We start from the raw sequence: 24,351 nt of genomic DNA, 5'->3' as shown, positions 1-24,351 counted from the left end.
AGGCAAAAACCAAAGGATTTAAATCAGACGTGATAAGTAATAGCATGTTTAGCGCTAGTCAGGAACGACCTTCGCATACAGATAAAAACAAACATTCACTTCAGGGGGGGGTGTGAAAAAATTATGTCCCCAAGGTTACTTGGGATAGGCTCCCCCGTGACCAAAGGAGGGTAAAGTAGCCGAAAATTACTTTACTTAACTTTAAAGCAGTGCTTCTTAAATAGCGCCATGATATGTGTGGGGGGGGCGTGAGAGGCAATAGCATATAAAGATATGTACAAATAAATATACATTTACTTTGGGGGGGTGTGACAGGCAATAGTGCAATAGCGTATAAGATACATACAGATAAACATTCACTTCGTATCTTGACAGATACAAATAAATAAACATTCACTTCAAGAGAGGGCGTGAGAGGCAATAGCGTATATCTTGACAGATACAAATAAATAAACATTCACTTCAGGGGGGGCATGAGAGGCAATAGCGTAAATCTTGACGGATACAAATAAATAAACATTCACTTCGGGGAGCGTGAGAGGCAATAGCATAAATCTTGACAGATGCAAATAAATAAACATTCACTTCGGGGGGCGTGAGAGGCAATAGCATAAATCTTGACAGATGCAAATAAATAAACATTCACTTCGGGGGGCGTGAGAGGTAATAGCATACAGTATATCTTGACGGTTACAAATAAATATACATTTAATTCAGGGGGGCGTGAGAGGCAATAGCATATATCTGGGACGGCGTGGCAAAGTTGGTAGAGTGGCCGTGCCAGCAATCGGACGGTTGCTGGTTACTGGGGTTCAATCCCCACCTTCTACCATCCTAGTCACGTCCGTTGTGTCCTTGGGCAAGACACTTCACCCTTGCTCCTGATGGGTGCTGGTAGCGCCTTGCATGGCAGCTCCCTCCATCAGTGTGTGAATGTGTGTGTGAATGGGTGAATGTGGAAATACTGTCAAAGCGCTTTGAGTACCTTGAAGGTAGAAAAAGCGCTATACAAGTATAACCCATTTATCATTTATATATCTTGACAGACACAAATAAATAAACATTTATTTCAAGGGGGCGTGAGAGGCAATAGCATACAGTATATCTTGACAGATACAAATAAATAAACATTTACTTCAGGGGGGCGTGAGAGGTAATAGCATATGTCTTGACAGACACAAATAAATAAACATTTACTTCAGGGGGGCATGAGAGGCAATAGCATATATCTTGACAGGCACAATAATATAAACATTAACTTCGGGGGGGGGCGTGAGAGGCAATAGCATATATCTTGACAGATACAAAAAAATAAACATTCACTTTGGGGGGGCGTGAGAGTAAGTGTATTTAGATACAAATAAATAAACATTCACTTCAAAGGGGGCGTGAGATGCAATAGCATATATTTTGACAGATACAAATAAATAAACATTCACTTCGGGGGGGCGTGAGAGGTAATAGTGTATAAAGATACAACTAAACAAACATTCACTTCGGGGGCGTGAGAGGCAATATCGTAAATCTTGACAGATACAAACAGCAATAAATAAACATTCAATAGTGCAATAGCGTATAATGATACATACATATAAACATTCACTTCAGGGGGGGCGTGAGAGGCAATAGCATATATCTTGACGGATACAAATAAATAAACATTCATTTCAAGAGAAGGCGTGAGATGCAGTAGCATACATCTTGACAGATACAAAACAAACATTCACTTCGGGGGGCGTGAGAGGTAATAGTGTATAAGATACAAATAAATAAACATTCACCTGGGGGGGCGTGAGAGGTAATAGTGTATAAAGATACAAATAAACAAACATTCACTTTTGGGGGCGTTAGAGGTAATAGTGTATAAAGATACAAATAAACAAACATTCACTTCGGGGGCGGCGTGAGAGGTAATAGTGTACAAATAAACAAACATTCACTTTTGGGGGGCGTTAGAGGTAATAGTGTATAAAGATACAAATAAACAAACATTCACTTTTGGGGGGCGTGAGAGGTAATAGTGTATAAAGATACAAATAAACAAACATTCACTTTTGGGGGGCGTTAGAGGTAATAGTGTATAAAGATACAAATAAACAAACATTCACTTTTGGGGGGCGTGAGAGGTAATAGTGTATAAAGATACAAATAAACAAACATTCACTTTTGGGGGGCGTTAGAGGTAATAGTGTATAAAGATACAAATAAACAAACATTCACTTCGGGGGGCGTGAGAGGCAATAGTGTAATAACGTATGTCTTCACATGTACAGACAGATAAATAAATAAACATTCACATTGGGGGGGTGAAAAAAGGGCTCCTTCATAGGGGGGCGTGAGAGAAACTAATAGAGAAGCAGTGCTGTGTTCCTCTAATGTGTTGATGAGAACTCTAAATGTTGTGTTCAGGTTCCTGCTGGACTTCAGCTGGTGTTTCTTCTGGCACTCGGACTACTTAGTGGACGGTAAGACTCTCACATCCCTCCTGGCCTGCAGGGGCAGACTCACTCCCTCCTCATTCATTCACCATCCATTCATGTCATCACTCTCCTGTGTTGCGTCATCTTCCTCGTCATTCAGCCAAGGCCGGCTATCACACCAGTAAGTTCATGTCCTCACGCCGCGTCTCCCGGAGGCCATGTTGTGACGGGCGTCCATGTTGCAGGTCACAAGCAGAAGAAGGTGGAGGCGCTGGTCCCGTGTGAGACCTCCTACCCCGTCTTCATGCTGGACTCCTCCATCAGCGAGGCCAACAGCATCATCAAGTGTGGACGCTGCCAAAAGTACACACTTTTCTTCTCCTATGACAGTGGCTCTCAATGATTGCCTCTCACGCCCCCCCAAGGGACAGAATTATTTTCACCCCCCTCCTGAAGTTAATGCTTATTACTTATCTTTGTGTCAAGATAGTTATTTACTAACACTAAATATGCTAATACACTATTGCCTCTCACGCCCCTCCAAGGGACATAATTATTTTCACCCCCCTCCTGAAGTTAATGCTTATTACTTATCTTTGTGTCAAGATAGTTATTTACTAACACTAAATATGCTAATACACTATTGCCTCTCACGCCCCCCCAAAGGGACGTAATTATTTTCACCCCCCTCCTGAAGTTAATGCTTATTACTTATCTTTGTGTCAAGATAGTTATTTACTAACACTAAAGATGCTAATACACTATTGCCTCTCACGCCCCCCCAAGGGACATAATTATTTTCACCCCCCTCCTGAAGTTAATGCTTATTACTTATCTTTGTGTCAAGATAGTTATTTACTAACACTAAATATGCTAATACACTATTGCCTCTCACGCCCCCCCAAAGGGACAGAATTATTTCCACCCCCCCTCCTGAAGTTAATGCTTATTTCTTATCTGTATGTGTCAAGATAGTTATTTACTAACACTAAAGATGCTAATACACTATTGCCTCTCACGCCCCCCCAAAGGGACGTAATTATTTTCACCCCCCCCCCCCTCCTGAAGTTAATGCTTATATCTTTATCTGAATGTGTCAAGATAGTTCTTTACTAACACTATAATGCTATTACACTATTGCCTCTCACGCCCCCCCAAGGGACATAATTATTTTCACCCCCCTCCTGAAGTTAATGCTTATTACTTATCTTTGTGTCAAGATAGTTATTTACTAACACTAAAGATGCTAATACACTATTGCCTCTCACGCCCCCCCAAGGGACATAATTATTTTCACCCCCCTCCTGAAGTTAATGCTTATTACTTATCTTTGTGTCAAGATAGTTATTTACTAACACTAAATATGCTAATACACTATTGCCTCTCACGCCCCCCCAAAGGGACAGAATTATTTCCACCCCCCCTCCTGAAGTTAATGCTTATTTCTTATCTGTATGTGTCAAGATAGTTATTTACTAACACTAAAGATGCTAATACACTATTGCCTCTCACGCCCCCCCAAAGGGACGTAATTATTTTCACCCCCCCCCCCCCCCCTCCTGAAGTTAATGCTTATATCTTTATCTGAATGTGTCAAGATAGTTCTTTACTAACACTAAAGATGCTATTACACTATTGTCTCTCACGCCCCTCCCCCCAAGGGACATAATTATTTTCACCCCCTCCTGAAGTTAATGCTTATTTCTTATCTGCATGTGCCAAGATAGTTCTTTACTAACACTAAAGATGCTAATACACTATTGCCTCTCAAGCCCCCTTTCCCTTGACATCTCACCCCCCCCCCCCCCCCCACCCCGGTCATGCCCCCTATATCTGTATGTGTCAAAATACTTATTTACTAACACTAAAGATGCTATTACACTATTGCCTCTCACGCTCCCCCCTACCACCATTTCAGAAGCACTGCGGTAAATGGGCTGTTTGGAACTTGCTCAGTTACATTTTTCTAGGGGAAATTTTTTTTCCACACCCCCTCTGAAGTGAGTATTTATCTGTATGTGTCAGGATATACGCCATCACGCTATTGCCTCTCACGCCCCCCTAAGGGACAGAATTTTTTTCACACCCCCCATTAAGTTATTGCTTGTTTCTTATCTGTATGTGTCAAGATAGTCGTTTACTAACACTAAAGATGCTATTACAGTTTACACTATTGCCTCTCACCCCCACCCCCCCTGACATCTCACCCCGGTCATGCCCCCTATATCTGTATGTGTCAAAATACTGATTTACTAACACTAAAGATGCTATTACACTATTGCCTCTCACGCTCCCCCCCACCACCATTTCAGAAGCACTGCGTTAAATGGGCTGTTTGGAACTTGCTCAGTTACATTTTTTTAGGGGAATTTTTTTTTCACACCCCCTCTGAAGTGAGTATTTATCTGTATGTGTCAAGATATACGCCATCACGCTATTGCCTCTCACGCCCCCCAAAGGGACAGAATTTTTTTCATACCGCTCATTAAGTTATTGCTTGTTTCTTATCTGTATGTATCAAGACAGTTCTTTACTAACACTAAAGATGCTATTACACTATTGTCTCTCACACCCCTTACCTGCCCCTGACATCTCACACCTCCCCCACCGGGGGGGGGGGCCCACTATTTATGAAGCATTGCATTAAAGGGGCTATTTGTAACTTGCTCAGCTATGTTTTCATAGGGGAAATAATTTTTTCACAACCCCCCTGAAGTGAATTATATTCCTGTATGTCAAGATATACTTTCACGCCCCCCCCCCCCCCCCCAAGTGTCATAATATTTTTCACACTATTACACTATTGCCTCTCACGCCCCCCCTTTCTCCTGACATCTCCTTGGCCCGCCCCAATATTTAAGAAGCATTGCATTAAAGTGGCTATTTGGAACTTGCTCAAAGTTAGGGGAAATAATGTTTTCACGCCCCCCCCTGCAGTGAATGTTTCTCTGTATGTGTCAAGGTATACACTATCATGCTTTTGCCTCTTACGCCCCCCCCCCCAAAAAATCATAGCTCCCCCTTTTTTAAATATAACAAAACAAATAAAACACGAAAAAATAAATACATGTTTTAAAAACATCAGTTCATTAAACAGGCTGTTTGGAACTTGTTCAGTTAGATTTTTCTAGGGAATATATTTTTTCCACGCCCCCTGAAGTGAATATTTATGTGTCAAGATATATGCTATTACACATTATAGTGTGTGTGTGTGTGTGTGTGTGTGTGTGTGTGTGTGTGTGTGTGTGTGTGTGTGTGTGTGTGTGTGTGTGTGTAGGATGTTTGTGGTGCAGCAGGTGCCTGACTCCAACCTGGCGTTGGTGGTGACGGAGGCCAACTGCGACTGCTCCCGTCAGTACGGTCCCATCCCGCTTCAGCCCAAAGAGATCAAATATATCCTTTTAATTAACGGCCTCCTGCACGCACCACTTCACTCGCCAACAGTGGCCATTTTTCCTGAACGCCCCCGAACATAACGCCACGGTCAAGTGCAACCGCATGAAGTCGCAGAAGTTGCGGCGGCGTCCCGAGTCGTGCCACGCCTACCACCCTAAGGTGGGTCCTCCTTTTATCTGTTCCGCTGATACATTTAATGATAGAAATCTTTTCTTCAAACAGGAAAACGCAAAGGACTGTGGGGGTGTGGCCACCATCTACCTGTCAATCACACTTTTCTGCACCTCTATGCTGGTCTCTTTGCTCCGCCTTTGCCTGACGTAACCATGACAACCGAGCAGGAAGTTAGTTTTGTCAAGTCAGCGCTTGCAGTTTCCAAAGCGGGGACACGGCGCCCTCTGCTGGACGGTGAAACGATTGTAGCTAAATTATTGAAGACAAATGTACTTTTAAGCCAAAGCACGTTTTGTGCTGCCAGACTTTTATTCTGAAAATCCAACAGAACAAAAATGTTGATAAAAGTTGTTTATTTCCATGTAAGTTAAGTTTTTTCACAAGTAGTCATAAAAATCTGTCCTGGTTCAGCCTCTCAGCAAAAAAAAAAGATGGGAGCTGTTACATTCTGGCTAAATGTGGTCATGTGACCTTCTGTCACATGATGGAAGCTGGTGTGAGACACAGGAGGTCTCACTCTGACACATCAGTGAGCTAAAAAAGTTTGAGTGAATAAATAGAATAGCAGGTCCTGCTGGCTGACTGATGTACTGCACAGGCTTCAGGTCCTTGTTGGGGTTTCTATACAGCCTGTTGTCTGTCCTGGGTGGGGGAGGGGGCGGGGGCGGGGTCAGCGTCCCCACCGTCCCCTCTCTCCTGGTTCCAGTCTTTAAGCCCCTCAGGCAGACTGGTGTCCTCCTCGAAGCTCCCTGTGCCCTCCACAAACTCCTCGTACGTGGACTTCTCCTCGAAGGGTCGCGGTCCCAGCAGCTCCAACATGTCCGCCTTGTCCAGGACTTCCTTTTCCAGCAGACGCTTGCCCACCTGAGAAGACGCGGTCTCAAGTTACCCGAACCCGCCGTTTGGCAGAGAAGGTTCTAGAACCTACCAGCTCCACCAGGTCCTTCTTGTCCAGGATCAGCTGCAGCGTGCGCTCGTAGGCGCGGTCCACCAGCGCTCGCACCTCCTGGTCGATGAGCTCGGCCGTGGCTTCGCTGTACGGCTTCTCCAGAACCATCTCGCCCTGGCGGGGGAGGTCGAAGGACACCTGGCCCACCTTGTCACTCATGCCGAACTGGACCACCTGCCGCAAAGAAGACGGTTAAAAATAACACTGTGTGCCAACTGTGTAGGAACCATAGGACACCATGGGGGGGGACCATAGGGGTGGCATAGGGAGAGAATGTGGGCACCATATAGTGACTATCAGGGAAGCATGTGAGCGCCATGAAGGCACTTTGGGGACAACCATGTGGGCACCAACGGGGCATCAAGGGGAGGCATAGGGAAAGAGCATGTGGGCACCATGGGGGGGGGGGGGCCATGGGGAATAGAGAGAGAATGTGGGCACCATATAGACACTATCATGCAAGCATGTGAGCACCATAAAGGCACCTTGGGGACAACCATGTGGGCGCCATCGGGGCGTCATGGGACAACCATGTGGGTTCCATGGGGAGGAATAGGGCGAGAGCATGTGGGCACCATAGGAGTGGCATGGAGGGTGGGGCGCCATATAGATACCATCGGGAAAGCATAGGGGCACCATTGGGGCATCATGGGACGACCATGGGGGGAACCATAGGGAGAGAATGTGGGCACCATATAGACACTATCAGGCAAGCATGTGGGCAGCATAAAGGCACCTTGGGGTCAACCATTGGGACATCATGGGACGACCATGTGGGCACCATAGGGAGAGAGCATGTGGGCACAATGGGGGTGGGCATAGGGGTTGGCATAGGGAGAGAATGTGGGCACAATATAGACACTATCAGGGAAGCATGTGGGTGCCATAAAGGCACCTTGGGGACAACCATGTGGGTGCCATTGAGAAATCATGGGACAACCATGTGGGTACCATGGGGAGGCATAGGGAGAGAGCATGTGGGCACCATAGGGGTGGCATGGAGGGTGGGGCGCAATATAGACACCATTGGGGCATCATGGGACGACCATGTGGGCGCTATGGGAGAGCATGTGGGCACCATAGGGAGAGAGCATGTGGGCACCATGGGGGTGGCATGGAGAGTGGGCGCCATACAGACACCATTGGAGAAGCATGTGGGCGCTATCAAGGCACCATGGGACGACCATGTGGGCACCATTTGGACACCTTGGGGGAAGCATGTGGCCACCATGGGGACACATTTATATGGGCGCCATTGGGGCACCATGGGGGAGCATGTGGGCACCATATATGCACTATGGGGGGAGCATGGGAACAAACAAGTAGGCACCATGGGCAGGACTATAGTGGGAGAGCATGTGGGTGGCATGGGGACAACCATGTGGGCGCCATTGGGGCATCATGGGATGACCCTGTGGGCACCATAGGGGGAGAGCATGTTGGCTCCTTATAGGCACCATGAGACGACTATGTGGGCACCATGAGAACAACTGTGTGGGTGCCATATATGCACTATGGGGGTAGTATGGGGACAACCATGTGGGCGCCATTGGGGCATCATGGGATGACCCTGTGGGCACCATAGGGGTGGCAAAGGGGGAGAGCATGTTGGCTCCTTATAGGCACTATGGGGACGACTATGTGGGCGCCATGTAGGCAACGAGGGGGTTCATAGGGGGAGAACATGTGGGCACCATATAGGCACTATGTGCGGAGCATGGGGACAACCATGTAGGCGCCATATATGCACACTTCTGGGAGCCATGGGGGGAATTATGTGGACGCCATGGGGGGAGCATGTGGGCGTGCACGTACCTGTGCGTAGGCGGACTGCGTCACCTTCTTGAGGTCGTCCTGAGCGCCGGTGGTGATGCGGTCGAAGAAGACGTGCTCGGCCACGCGGCCGCCAAGCATCATGCACATCCTGTCAAAGAGCTGCTCGCGGCTGTACAAGTACTGCTCTCTGGGCAGGTACTGGGCGTAACCCAGACCTTTTCCCCGCGGGATGATCGACACCTGAAAGCACAAGCGCGTCCGTCAGAGCCCCGCCCCTTTGCTCGCGCCTGCGAGTGCGCGTGCCCACCTTGAGCAGCGGGTCGGCGTGCTGCAGGAACCAGCCCACGATGGCGTGGCCCGCTTCGTGGTACGCCACCGTCTTCTTCTCCGCGGGCTGCAGCACTTGGGTCTTCTTCTCCAGACCTGCGGCAGGAAGTCAGGCGTCACGGCCGACCCGCGGGAAACCGCCGCCGGGCGACTCACCTCCGATGACGCGGTCGATGGCCGCCTCAAAGTGCTTGTGGCTGACGTGCGGGTTCAGGTGTCGTGCTGCGATCAGCGCCGCCTCGTTGCACACGTTGGCGATGTCCGCCCCTTTGTGTGGTGCACACAAACATGCACACTCAGCAATAACCATGCACTTGTTTAATATGAATTATCATGTATTAATACTTCACTAAGCATACACTTATTTAATATTAATACTCATATATTAATACTTCACTAAGCATACACACGTCTACACTTAACTGCCAGTAGATTGCTGTATGACTGTTATTGCCGTGAAAAATACACGCATGAGTGCTGCAACATTTGTTCTTAAAACACACGTATGAGTGCTGCAGCGCTTCTTTAAAAAACACGCACGAATGCTGCCAACATTGCTGTGGCGCTTGCATTTGTAAAATAGACATATGTACTGCTAGAATTACTGTGGCACTCGTGTTTGTAAAAGGCACGTATGAGTGCCGCCAGCATTTCTACAAGGCTTGTTTATAAAATACACGTACGAGTGCTGCCGTGCTTGCGTTTGTAAAATAAATGTATGAGCGTTGCAAGCATCTCGGCTGCGTCTGTTTATAAAATACACATGAAAGCTGCTGGCGTTGCCGTGGCGTTTATGTTCGTAAAGCAGATGCATGAGTGCCGCCAGCATTGCTGCGGGGAAAGCGTGTGTGCTGGCAACCAGGTGTGGAGTACAAAGACACGTGTGTCTTGTTTACTGTCAAACATGGAGGTGGGAGTGCCACGATCTGGGGATGCATGAGTGCTGCCGGTGCGAGAGAGCTATGGTTCATTGAAAAATGGGAAAAAGTTCAATAGCGGCACGTTAACAAGCCAATAAGGTTTTGTTTTGAAGGCAGTTTCAAAGTCCAATGCCAAAGACGTGACCTCAGCACCATAACTGAGCAAAAGTACAAATGAAGAAATGTTTTTTTACATTTCATACATTTGTGGGAAATGTTTGGCTTCAATATAAACTTCAGTAGTTTGATGGTTTTAAGATCAATTGTGTTGCAAATAGACATGTCCATATTATAAATGCTTTAAAATGTAATATCGTAAATTATCCGTATCGGTTTCAAAAAGTAAAATGTATGACTTTTTAAAACGCCGCTGTGTACACGGACTTTGGGAGAAGTACAGAGCGCCAATAAACCTTAAAGGCACTGCCTTTGCGTGCCGGCCCAGTCACATAATATATACGACTTTTCACACGCACAAGTGAATGCAAGGCATACTTGGTCAACAGCCATACAGGTCACACTGAGGGTGACCGTATAAACAACGTCAACACTGTTACAAATATGCGCCACACTGTGAACCCACACCAAACAAGAATGACAAACACATTTCGGGAGAACATCCGCACCGTAACACAACAGAAACACAACAGAACAAATACCCGGAACCCCTTGCAGCACTAACTCTTCCAGGACGCTACAATATACACCCCCTGCTACCACCAAACCCCACCAGAAGGTAGGCAGAATGTACAACAAAGTAAATAGAAGGTAAAATAAGGCAAATGAAAAGGTAAATATAGGGTAAATTGATGGTAATAACGTTATGGCAAGCAGAAAAATCTAAAATAATATTTTCACTAAAATACACAGAGAATAAAAAATGTGTTTTATCCGATTATTTGACGAATCCAGGGGTCCCCAAACAACGGCCCGCGGGTCGGATACAGCCCACCAGCGTCCAAAATCCGGCCCGCGGGAAGTCCCATGTAAACAGACCAAGTAAATAATAATAAAATATATATAATTTTTTTTAATTTTTTTTTTTGAATCTGTCTTTTCTAATCCATTTTCATGTCCCAAATTCCAAGCTGCTGTTTTGAGGCATGTTAAAAACAATAATGCACTTTGTGACTTCAATAATAAATATGGCAGTGCCATGTTGGCATTTTTTTCCATAACTTGAGTTGATTTATTTTAGAAAACCTTGTTACATTGTTTAATGCATCCAGCGGGGCACCACAACAAAATTAGGCATAATAACGTGTTAATTCCATCGGTATCGGTTGATATCGGAATCGGTAATTAAGAGTTGGACAATATTGGAATATCGGCAAACAGGCCATTATGGGACATCTGTAGTTGCAAAGAATGCTACATCAGCAGTTATCTCTATGGACTTTAGCATGGAGGTGGCTGTGGTTGTAAACACATTAAATATGTCAAAATGTATACAACGTACCGTAATTTCCGGACTATAAGCCGCTACATTTTCCCCTCGTTCTGGTCCCTGCGGCTTATACAAGGGTGCGGCTTATTCACGGCCTGTTCTTCTCCGACACCGACGAAGAGGATTTCGGTGGTTTTAGTACGCAGGAGGAAGACGATGACACAGTGATTAAAGACTGACTTTTCATATACCAGTAGGCTGGTTATTTTGATAACGTACAGGCGAGCACTTTGTATTACTTTGCACCGTTGTATTATTTGTACTCTGCACGAATGCTGTTCGCCATGTCAAAGATGTGAAAGTTTGATTGAATGATTGAAAGATTCATTGTTAATAAATGGGAAGCTTTACGTTCCCAAACAGTCATCTCTGTCCCGACAATCCCCTCCGTGGTAGCAGGAACCCCTATATACTACGGTAATTACACATCAAAACCCTGCGGCTTATAGTCGGGTGCGGCTTATATATGGAGCAATCTGTATTTTCCCCTAAATTTAGCTGGTGCGGCTTATAGTCCGGAAATGACGGTATATTATCTGCAACGTACCAGTGAATCCCGGAGTGGCGGCGGCCATCTTCCTGGCCAGGGTGTCCTTGTCGATGTTGGGGTCCAGCTTGATGGGCCGCAGGTGGACTTTAAAGATGGACGCCCGGCCTTTGATGTCCGGCGGACCTGAGGGCGGCCAGGAATGAGGCGTCATGTGACAGGAAGTGACAGTGAATCACCTACCGATGTAGATCTGCCTATCAAAGCGTCCCGGTCTCATGAGGGCGGGGTCCAGGATGTCGGGTCTGTTGGTCCCGGCCAGAACCACCACGTTGGTGGCCGTGTTGAAGCCTGCGGGTCACAGGAGAGGTTCCAGGAGAGCGTGAGGAGGACTTGGCGTGTTGAGGATCTCACCGTCCATCTCCACCAGCAGCTGGTTGAGCGTGTTCTCCTGCTCGCTCTGACCGCCAAAGTTCCCGCCTCCTCGCTTGCGGCCCACGGCGTCGATCTCGTCGATGAAGAGGATGCAGGGCGCGTTCTTCCTGGCCATGGCGAACATGTCCCTCACCTGCGGGGGACAGAGCGCAATCAGGGCCGCGCTGGCGTCGCACGTCCGCCGCCTCGATGCTCACCCTGGCGGGGCCCACGCCCACAAACATCTCCAGGAACTCCGAGCCGTTGACGGTGATGAAAGGAACGTTGGCTTCGCCCGCGGTGGCTTTAGCCAGGAGGGTCTTGCCGGTGCCGGGAGGTCCGGAAAGCACGGCGCCCTTGGAGAGACAGGGACACGTTTAGCGGGACGGACGCCGTCGCCGCCGCGTGCTCCTGGTCACCTTTGGGATCTTGGCGCCGAGGTCCTGGTACTGCTGAGGGTTCTTCAGGAAGTTGACGAACTCCAGGATCTCCAGCTTGGCCTCCTCGCAGCCCGCCACGTCCTTGAACTTCACCTCGATGTTGTCCTTCATCATCTTGGCCGTCGACTCGCTCATGCTGAAGGGCCCGCCCCTTCCGCCGCCTGGCCCCGCCCCCATGGGCCCTCGCCGCAGGTTGAAGAGCAGGAAGCCGATGAGCAGCAGCGTGGGAATAATGCTCATGAAGAAAGAGCTGCGCACACACACAAACAAAAAAAATTACACAAAAACATGGACACACACACACAGACACACACACACATGGACACAAAAATGGACAAATAGACACATATACACGGACACAAACAGGGACACTTACAAAAATGGAATCACAAACACACACACGGACATAAACAAATGGACACACACAAAAACATGGACACCCACACAAACATGGGACACACAAACATGGACACCCACACACAAACATGGGACACACAAACATGGACAGGCACACACAAACATGGGACACACACATTAAAACATGGACACCCACACACAAACATGGGACACACAAACATGGAAACACAAACACACAAACATGGGACACACAAACATGGACACCCACACACAAACATGGGACACACAAACATGGACACCCACACACAAACATGGGACACACAAACATGGAAACACAAACACACAAACATGGACACACATTAAAAACATGGACACCCACACAAACATGGGACACACAAACATGGACACCCACACACAAACATGGGACACACAAACATGGAAACACAAACACACAAACATGGACACACATTAAAAACATGGACACCCACACAAACATGGGACACACAAACATGGACACCCACACACAAACATGGGACACACAAACATGGACACCCACACACAAACATGGGACACACAAACATGGAAACACAAACACACAAACATGGACACACATTAAAAACATGGACACCCACACAAACATGGGACACACAAACATGGACACGCGCACCAAACATGGGACACACAAACATGGAAACATAAACACACAAACATGGGAAACACAAACATGGACACACAAACAGACTCAAACATGGACACACACACACACACACAAACATGGACACACAAACAGAAACAAACATGGACACATACAAACGTGGACACACACACGGTCACATTCACACAAACACACTCACACAAACAAACAAGGGGACACACACAAACAAGGGGACACACAAACAGACACACACTCACACAAAACACAGACCCACAGAAATGGACACACAAAAATGGACACACCCACACACACATTAACACATAAACACGGACACACAAACAAGGACAATTACAAAAATGGAATCACAAACACACACACACACACGGACATAAACAAATGGACACACAAACAGACACACACAAAAACATGGGACACCCACACACACACAAACATGGACACACCAACACACAAACATGGGACACACAAACAGACACACACAAAAACATGGGACACACAAACATGGACACACCAACACACAAACACGGACACACAAACAGACACACACAAAAACATGGAGACCCACACACACACAAACATGGGACACACAAACATGGACACACACATTAATAAATGGACACCCACACACAAACATGGGACACACAAACATACACAGAAACAAACATGGACACATACAAACGTGGACACACAAACAGACTCAAACATGGACACACACACACACACACACACACACACACACACACAAACATGGACACACAAACACAGAAACAAACATGGACACACACGTACACGCACACACAAACATGGACACACAAACACAGAAACAAACATGGACACATACAAACGTGGACACACACACACACGGACACATTCACACAAACACGGACACTCACACACAAACAGACACACAAACAAGGGGACACAAAAAACACACACACACACACACAAACACGGACCCACACAGAAATGGACAAACATGGACACACACACACAAAAACATGGACACCCACACACACATTAACACACAAACATGGACACACACAAAGTAGAGTTGAGGCCGTGTACAACTGTTGGTATGATGTGATATCAAGTAGAGAGATAAAGAAAGAGAAAAGAGAGCAAAAGAATAAAGTAAAGAAAGCAGAAAAACAGAAAGAAAGAAAAAGTATAAGAGAGAGAGAGATAGAAAAAGGGAGAGGTAAAGAAAAAGAACAAGTGAGAGAGGTAAATAAAAGAATGAGAGCAATAAGGAAAGAGTGAGAGAGAATGAAACAGAGAGTGAGAGAGAAAGAAAAGTTGGCTGAGAGAAGAGGAAGAAAGAGAGCAAAGTGCCCAAAGAAGGTTTAGAAAAGTGAAAGAAAGATGGTGGACAAATGTGTCAAACAGAGAGGATATTTCACCACATCAATAAATCATGATGTCAATATTTATGCATACTTCCTAGCAGCAAACAAGGTCAAAGTCTATTTTGGTAGATAACTTTTGATATATTTGATTCAAACACATGTTAGCATCTACAATTATCAATATTTAGATATATGGTATCAATATTTAGATAAGATATCAGTATTTAGATGTATGACATTTAGACTGTGTTAATATTTAAACAGACAGTATTGATATTTATATATCAATCAATCAATCAATGTTTATTTATATAGCCCTAAATCACAAGTCAATCAATCAATCAATGTTTATTTATATAGCCCTAAATCACAAGTGTCTCAAAGGGCTGTACAAGCCACAACGACATCCTCGGTACAGAGCCCACATACGGGCAAGGAAAAACTCACCCCAGTGGGACGTCGGTGAATGACTATGAGAAACCTTGGAGAGGACCGCATATGTGGGTAACCCCCCCCCTCTAGGGGAGACCGAAAGCAACGGATGTCGAGTGGGTCTGACATAACATTGTGAAAGTCCAGTCCACAGTGGATCCAACACATCAGCGGGAGTCCAGTCCACAGCGGGGCCAACAGGAAACCATCCCGAGCGGAGACGGGTCAGCAGCGCAGAGATGTCCCCAACCGATGCACAGGCTAGTGGTCCACCCGGGGTCCCGGCTCTGGACAGCCAGCACTTCATCCATGGCCACCGGACCTATGCGACTCCCCTCGCAAGGGACAGGGGAGAAGAGGAGAGAAGAAAAGAAACGGCAGATCAACTGGTCTAAAAAAGGGGGGGTCTATTTAAAGGCTAGATTATACAAATGAGTTTTAAGATGGGACTTAAATGCTTCTACTGAGGTAGCATCTCTAACTGTTACCGGGAGGGCATTCCAGAGTACTGGAGCCCGAATAGAAAACGCTCTATAGCCCGCAGACTTTTTTTTGGCTCTGGGAATCACTAATAAGCCGGAGTTCTTGAACGCAGATTTCTTGTCGGGACATATGGTACAATACAATCGGCGAGATAGGCTGGAGCTAAACCGTGTAATATTTTATACGTAAGTAGTAAAACCTAAAGTCGCATCTTAAGTGCACAGGAAGCCAGTGCAAGTGAGCCAGTATAGGCGTAATATGATCAAACTTTCTTGTTTTTGTCAAAAGCCTTGCAGCCGCATTTTGTACCAACTGTAATCTTTTAATGCTAGACATAGGGAGGCCCGAAAATAATACGTTACAGTAATCGAGACGAGACGTAACGAACGCATGAATAATGATCTCAGCGTCGCTAGTGGACAAGATGGAACGAATTTTAGCGATATTACGAGATGAAAGAAGGCCGTTTTAGTAACACTCTTAATGTGTGACTCAAACGAGAGAGTTGGGTCGAAGATAATACCCAGATTCTTTACCGAGTCTCCTTGTTTAATTGTTTGGTTGTCAAATGTTAAGGTGGTATTATTAAATAGATGTTGGTGTCTAGCAGGACCGATAATCAGCATTTCCGTTTTCTTAGCGTTGAGTTGCAAAAAGGTTAGCGGACATCCATTGTTTAATTTCATTAAGTGTCTCAAAGGGCTGCACAAGCCACAACGACATCCTCGGTACAGAGCCCACATACGGGCAAGGAAAAACTCACCCCAGTGGGACGTCGGTGAATGACTATGAGAAACCTTGGAGAGGACCGCATATGTGGGTAACCCCCCCCCCCCCTCTAGGGGAGACCGAAAGCAATGGATGTCGAGTGGGTCTGACATAATATTGTGAAAGTCCAGTCCACAGTATATAAATATCAATACTCTACATATCAGTAGCATACATCTAAATATTAATACTATGCTATTAATATTTACATGTATGGTATCAGTATTTAGATGGATAGTATCACTATTTAGTGTGTGTATTAGTAGAGTGTGTGACTGACCCGTCAGTCTCTGAGCTGTAGACCACAGCAGGGCGGTGAGTGGACTCCATGCCCAGTTCCACATGAGCAGTCTCCAAGTTCCTCTCAAACGTGTCCACACTGCCGATGTTGAACCAAATGTAGCTCTGCACAAACGCCACAATGTCACGTGACACCACGACAGGAAGTCACTTAGAAGGTATCACATGACATCACAACAGGAAGTCATTTAAACGACGTCATATGACACCAGTGCTGGGACTAACGCGTTACTACTGTAACGCCGTTATTTTCAGCGGTAACGAGTAGTCTATTCAGTAACTCAGTTACTACATGATGCGTTACTGCGTTATTTTACGCTATTTTTTATTACAACATGCTATACGTTTACCAAACAATCTGTCACTCCTAATCGCTAAATCCCATGAAATCTTATACGTCTAGTCTCTTACGTGAATGAGCTAAATAACATTATTTGATATTTTACGGTAATGTGTTAATAATTTCACAGATAAGTCGCTCCTGAGTATAAGTCGCACCCCCGGCCAAACTATGAAAAAAACTGCGACTTATAGTCCGAAAAATACGGCAACTCATTCTCCTTCTATGCCACATCAATATGGAATGCACTCCCATCCATTCATCCATTTTCTACCGCCTGTCCCTTTTGGGGTCGCGGGGGGGGGGGGGGGGGGGGGGGGGGGGGGGGGGGGTGCTGGAGCCTATCTCAGCTGCATTCGGGCGGAAGGCAGGGTACACCCTGGACAAGTCGCCACCTCATCGCCTGGCCAACACAGATAGACAGACAACATTCACACACTAGGGCCAATTTAAAGTGCATCTCTATCCTCCTTCAAAACCACACTAAAAGAACACCTCCAGGCAGCTACAACCCTAGCCTAACCCCCTCCACCCACCACATCCCACCTCCCCGGATTGTAAATAATCAAATGTATATACTTGTTCTTATGCTTTCTGAGCATACTGAGCTCACTATGGTCACCGCTCGCTGTACATATCCTACCAAGTCAGACCTACACTGTTACAATGTCCATTTCTCAGATGACATAATTGTTGATGACTGAAGTGCTGATAGCAACCCAACCTCAATTTGACGTCACATGACACCATGACAGGAAGTCAACTTGACGTCCTTGGCACTCACCGCTTCAGCCTCGGCGCCCGGCACCAGGACGACACGCACATACTGCTTGTTGACCACCTCCAGACGTTCCACCTGCGACAGGAAGTGGGCCGTTAAAAGCAGGAAGTGAGCGGTTGGAGCGCACACCAATCGGTGTCTTCAAACAAAAGTGCCTCACGATGCCTCGGCCCAGGTAGCGGTTCACAAAGTCCTTCCAGCTGATCTCTCGGCCCGCGTCTCGGAAGTACAGGTACAGCACGGTGGAGGAGACGCCGGCCACACCCAGCGCTATGTAGCGGAAGTCCTTCTCGTCCCACGGGAAGTCGCCCTGCACGCCAAACGCATCATCAGTGATGGAGCGGCGATACAACTTCCTGTGATCTGATCGGCCGTCTAACCTTCTGCATCCGACTCCACCAATCTTTACCGCCTGCTCCTCTCTTGCCACCTCCTGCTCGTCGTCCCCCTTTCCCATCCGGAACTTTTCCTTCAGACAAAACATTTATTTCTGTCACGTCAACATGGCTGCAACAACTTGGACTCATATTCTGTTGCTTCCAGCAATCCTGTAACAACTGTAACTAATGAAAACCCCAAAAGAAGGAAAAGCAAAATAAATAAGGTACAAGGTGATAATAGAAGTTTAAATGTGAATAGAAGGTAAATGAAAGGTCAAATATGGTAAAAAAAAAAAGGTCAATACAAGGTAAAATAAGATGAAGGTACGTCAAATGGTAAAAGAACGTAAAATTAGTCAAATTGAAGGTTAATGAAAGGTAAATTGGAAGTAAAAAATAAATACAAAGTAAATAAAATGTCAATTGAAGGTAAAACAAGTTAGAAGGTAGAAGGTAAAAGATGATAAAAGTATATAAAATGCAAATAGAAGGTTTTTATTCACCTCCTTACATTTACAGGTTGAAATGGTCAAAGAAAGTAAAAAGTGACCACACGATTTTTAAGTCAGTGCTGCTGAATTATTTTCTCTCATGACCCACCTGACCCCGAATTGAATTACCATTAAAACTTGATCATATTAATTTATGCATCTTTGCAACGCACTGTGTGAGTTGGTGATATTACGATATAAACTGTAGTACGACATAAAAATGTCTACCATACTCTATAATTCTCTTTTGTTTATGTTGCAAGTTCTGCAAGAACGCTACCTCATGCTGGAATTTTACATCACATGAAAGAACTTGACATTGAGAGCATGGATGTCAACACAGAGAGCACAATGGAAGCTAAACCAACAAAACCAGAAGAGGAGATGGTGGCCTAAGGCTTAGTTTGGATGAGACATCCGGAGTGGTGGCACTCACCTTTAGGCTCACTGGAGTATAAGCGTCGCTGAGCTGTCTGAAAGTTGCGATTGGACAGGAAGTTCTGGAAAAGAGAAGGGAAACACCATCAGAACCTCTCAGAATTCAATGAAATCCTGCATGAATTAAAACAGTTCGGTAATTTGACAATACATTCTGAGTATGTGCTTTGCTGCCATCTTGCGTCTACTTTTAACGAGTAAAATCAATACGTCGGTCAGTATGTTTTCCAAATGTGCTCAGTTAGGATAAGCTTACAAGAAACACGTGAAAATTGACAACAAAATCATGAAATTAAGTTGCTTCAATGTTAGTGGGGGAAAAAACAAGCCTCAAAACATGGCAACTTTTGCCACAACTTTCTGAAAAGGCTCAACCCAGTCTTCGAAGCAGCATCATCATAATAACCATGGCGATGTAGTATTTGTACAGTGTTTCCCACACATTCATTTATTTGTGGCGGCCCGCCACGAAAGAATTACGTCCGCCACAAATTAAAAAAAAAAATTTATTAAAAAAATAAATAATAAATAATAATAATACCGCATTTCCTTGAATTGGCGCCGGGAATATGGTATTCGCATGCCTAGAATTACAGCCGGGTCAAACTCGTTTCACAAAATAATTAGCACATGCTTGGCACTTCCGCCGGGTCAAACATGAGTCATTAAATGATTCCCGCCTCCTGGTGGTAGAGGGCGCTAGTGATCCTTCTTGCAACTGCTGGTACTGCAGAAGACCTGTGCTGCAGAAGAAGACAACAGCAGCAATATTGCGCAGCCATTTATTTTACCATGGAGGATTACATATCTAAAATAAAACAGTTTTCTAAACTGGACTTTCAATCGAAGCAGGAGGTAATACTTAAAAGGAAGATCTCCATCGAGACAGAGAGACTTTTAAAACTGAAGGAAGACTTCTATATCGATGCTTTTCTTCAAAAGGAGCTGGCATGGACTCATTTATACCTAAAGGTAAGACCATAATAACGTTTTTTTAATTAAATGTGCTTTTCATGATAAGGTAAGCGCCGGAGTGAGAAGAGGTTTTAAAATAATTACCGCATGCATGGCAATCTCGCCTGCTTTTGGTAAACGCAGGGGTGAGAAGAGGTTTTAAATTAATTAGCGCCCCTGCGGCTATTGAAGGAAATACGGTACTTTTTTTTTTTGTCCTGTCCAGCTTCTCAGGCAAATCATATATTTGATGTAGATGCCCATATAGGCTGTTCAGATTTACTTTACAAAAGAGAAGTGTAGGATACTTCTCTTGTTGCCTTATTTGTATTTGACCATTACTGTTTTCTGTTTATTTGTTACTGACTGGCAGGACACCTCTGCCTCTGTTTCACTTTATGTTGCTGGTAAATAATATGGTTGTAGTAGTAGGCCAAAGTTAAATTATTTAGTATGCACTAATTAAAGGGGCAGAGCTTTAAGAGACATTTTAGCTTTTATATTTTAAAAGATATATTTTTTGTAAGAACCACAATTAATAAATATATTTCAGTGAATAACTTATTGTTCAAATCTGTAAATATAAAAATGTACATAAAGTGTTGTAATTATATTGTAAAATGGATGGATGGATGGACGTTTAAAACAAAACTGTTATTATTAATTAGTAAGTATACATTTTTTGAGCCTTTTTAGAGAAAATCATATCATTGTAGTAAATTATGCAAATTATTCGATGATGTCATGGTGACCCCGCCCATAGCCACGCCCCCACCACCACAGGTATCTTGGCCGTTTATGGGAAACACTGTTGTATATATGATATTTATTAACACACAAACCATAAGTGACCTGAGAGTAACTAAAAACAAATTTCACATCACGGTTATTGTGACCATAAACATCGCGGTTATTATTATAGCAGTATTGTCAAAAACCGTAATTCTCAAACTGTTATGCGCTCCATCGAGCCAAAGGATCACTTTATAAAAGTACAGTGTTTTATTTTCCTATATCCGAACACAGTGTTACTGTTCAAACTGTGTGCAATGTAACAGTGTTAAAATTAACACCAATGAGTTGACTGATGAACATTATCACACAATTTATTCAGAGAGTATAAATACCGACAAATAAAGGTGAATACTATTATTACTATTACATTTTCAGAATGTGCTTGGTCTATCTTTAAGCAAAGAAAACACTCTGAAGTTGTCTTTATTTAAGTTATTGTGCTGTGATTTTACCAGTTCGGCCCACTTGGGAGTAGATATTTCTCCATGTGGCCCCCAATCTAAAATGAGTTTGACACCCCTGCTGTATATGTTTTAACATATTTATATCCATATAGTGTCACCATTTTAGCACACAATACATTTATGAGGGAGTCATTTGTGTCATTGTGTGTTTACTAACTGTTGTTGAATAAGTGAAACAGCATGGCAACCAAAACATTTTCTTTAGATAGTAAACTGTTTATTATATATTATGTAAACTCTGAACCTTGAAGACGTTATAGCTTGGACTACAGTTTTCTGAGAATAAATTAATGCACAAATGAGAAGTTTCGTAGGCTAGTTTTATGTAGTATGCTAGTTTTATGTCTTTTCGGCAATATAACCTAACAAAATTAGTTAAAATGACCTAAAGTTAATACACAAGAGGTTAACACGTAGGAATAATATAAAAACAAACATATATAATTAAAATAAGTTACCGAGAGAGAGAAGCTTCTGTATCCGCCAGTGAAGCCTCGTCCTGCCGCAAGTCGCGTCGTGACCGCCCTGCATAAAGGCCGAGTGTTCGCCGACACAAGCCTGAAAAGCTGCAACATTCTGTGCAAGGCCATCAGCTCAAACTCTCCGCGGATAAATAATACTTTAATTTAAGTTAAATTGGCTTCTTTGCCTCCTTTTGGCTTCATGGCTGCCGTGTTATTGAAACAAGGAGCAACGTGAAATGTCAAGAGGCGATGATGTAAGGACCCGCAGGTGCCGCCTCTTTCGACGCCTGATGAAAAATATGAAAAAAGGGGCGCCTTTGTTGATTTTAAAACATTTTATTGCCTCAATACAACAACATAGTTACATACAAAAAATAGAAAATAATTATCGCAGTAGGAATTAGATTTATATTTGATTATACAATTATTTCAATACAAGTCAGGCGCCAAAAAGGCAAGAGACAGGGGCCTCATTGTAAACGTTTACTCTGATTGGTGGAGAAAAAGAACGGCCCGCCCCCCACGTTTCAAAAGCGTGACGGTGCTTTTTTTTTTTTTACGACACACGAATAAATTAAGAAATAAGTCACAAAGTCAATGAGGTAATGTTAAGGGTCAGTGTATGTTTTGGTCATTGGATTTTCGTTGTACAAACCGGAATTAAAAATATTTTTAAAAACGATTGGTTTATTCAAATTTTATTTTGAAATACAAAAAATGAAATTTAAAAAAAAAAGTGTTTTTTTAGTGTCGAAAATCAATAACGAGAAATAAAAAAAAACATCCTGGCTTTCATTTTAAACTTCATACAAGAGAATATTAATTACCAGTCAGCAAAAAGAAAAAAATCTGGCCAAAATATTCGAACACCGGAACCGGAAGTTGATGTTTGAAGACAAGACCACTTGCTGGTTTGTAGGGGAAAAAACTTTGTGGTAGGGATGTCCGATAATGGCTTTTTTGCCAATATCCGATATTGTCCAACTCTTAATTACAGATACCGATATCAACCAATACCGATATATACAGTCGTGGAATTAACACATTATTATGCCTAATTTGGACAACCAGTTATGGTAAAGATAAGGTTTTTTTTTATTGATTGAGACTTTTATTAGTAGGTTGCACAGTGAAGTACATATTCCGTACAATTGACCACTAAATGGTAACACCCGAATAAGTTTTTCAACTTGTTTAAGTCGGGGTCCACTTAAATTGATTCATGATACAGATATATACTATCATATATACTATCATCATAATACAGTCATCACATAAGATAATCACATTGAATTATTTACATTATTTACAATCAGGGGTGTGGAGGGGGGGGGGTATGGACATCAAGTAGTGGACATATATATATATATATATAGAGAGAGAGAGAGAGAGAGAGAGAGAGAGAGAGAGAGAGAGAGAGAGATCAGAAGGCATAAGAAAAAGAAAATGTATCTGCATTTGATTGTTTACATTTGATTATTAGCAATCCGGGGAGGGTGTTAGTTTAGGGTTGTAGCTGCCTGGAGGTGAACTTTTATTGCGGTTTTGAAGGAGGATAGAGACGCCCTTTCTTTTATACCTGTTGGGAGCGCATTCCACATTGATGTGGCATAGAAAGAGAATGAGTTAAGACCTTTGTTAGTTCGGAATCTGGGTTTAACGTGGTTAGTGGAGCACCCCCTGGTGTTGTGGTTATGGCGGTCATTTACGTTAAGGAAGTAGTTTGACATGTACTTCGGTATCAGGGAGGTGTAGCGGATTTTATAGACTGGCTCAGTGCAAGTTGTTTAACTCTGTCCTCCACCTTGAGCCAGCCCACTTTAGAGAAGTGGGTAGGAGTGAGGTGGGATCTGGGGTGGAGGTCTAGAAGTAACCTGACTAGCTTGTTCTGAGATGTTTGGAGTTTAGATTTGAGGGTTTTGGAGGTGCTAGGGTACCAGGAGGTGCATGCGTAATCGAAAAAGGGTTGAACGAGAGTTCCCGCCAGAATCCTCAAGGTGCTTTTGTTGACCAGAGAGGAAATTCTGTAGAGAAATCTCGTTCGTTGGTTAACCTTTTTGATTACCTTGGTTACCATTTTATCACAGGAAAGGTTAGCCTCTAGAATGGAACCTAGGTAGGTGACCTCATCTTTC

General features: G+C 44.3%; 2 protein-coding genes across 3 annotated transcripts in view; one reads left to right on the top strand and one right to left on the bottom strand.

The window, feature by feature from the left end:
• LOC133646945 (voltage-dependent calcium channel subunit alpha-2/delta-4-like) overlaps positions 1–7,257 on the top strand; it is an 83,827-nt gene extending 76,570 nt beyond the window's left edge. For both annotated transcript variants that reach the window (XM_062042898.1, XM_062042897.1), the window contains exons 37-42: positions 2,410–2,465; positions 2,581–2,601; positions 2,666–2,783; positions 5,698–5,818; positions 5,898–5,975; positions 6,039–7,257. In XM_062042898.1, the coding sequence (XP_061898882.1) occupies positions 2,410–2,465; positions 2,581–2,601; positions 2,666–2,783; positions 5,698–5,818; positions 5,898–5,975; positions 6,039–6,140 (496 nt within the window). In that variant the 3' untranslated portion in view covers positions 6,141–7,257. The remainder of the gene's footprint in view (positions 1–2,409; positions 2,466–2,580; positions 2,602–2,665; positions 2,784–5,697; positions 5,819–5,897; positions 5,976–6,038) is intronic.
• afg3l1 (AFG3-like AAA ATPase 1) lies at positions 6,281–22,482 on the bottom strand. The gene is made up of 16 exons (XM_062042900.1): positions 22,211–22,482; positions 19,538–19,601; positions 18,611–18,699; positions 18,391–18,540; positions 18,234–18,305; positions 17,090–17,214; positions 12,730–13,000; positions 12,529–12,666; positions 12,311–12,464; positions 12,140–12,247; positions 11,957–12,082; positions 9,199–9,309; positions 9,023–9,138; positions 8,755–8,955; positions 6,919–7,113; positions 6,281–6,854 (listed from the first exon to the last, which is right to left on the bottom strand). The coding sequence occupies exons 1-16, from the start codon at positions 22,340–22,342 to the stop codon at positions 6,612–6,614; spliced, it is 2,295 nt and encodes a 764-aa protein (XP_061898884.1). The 5' UTR covers positions 22,343–22,482; the 3' UTR covers positions 6,281–6,611.
• Between the last annotated feature and the right edge of the window lie 1,869 nt (positions 22,483–24,351).

This window comes from Entelurus aequoreus, linkage group LG03 (assembly GCF_033978785.1).
Source record: "Entelurus aequoreus isolate RoL-2023_Sb linkage group LG03, RoL_Eaeq_v1.1, whole genome shotgun sequence".
Lineage (NCBI taxonomy): Eukaryota > Metazoa > Chordata > Actinopteri > Syngnathiformes > Syngnathidae > Entelurus > Entelurus aequoreus.
This window is presented reverse-complemented; position numbering and strand designations above follow the sequence as displayed.

Coding starts and splice junctions, on each gene's coding strand:
- afg3l1 (XM_062042900.1), bottom strand. CDS start 22,342: ATGGCCTTGCACAGAATGTTGCAGCTTTTCAGGCTTGTGTCGGCGAAC. Junction 18,306..18,390: donor GCTACCTGGGCCGAGGCATC/GTGAGGCACTTT, acceptor TTCCTGTCGCAG/GTGGAACGTCTGGAGGTGGT. Junction 12,083..12,139: donor TGATAGGCAGATCTACATCG/GTAGGTGATTCA, acceptor GGCCGCCCTCAG/GTCCGCCGGACATCAAAGGC.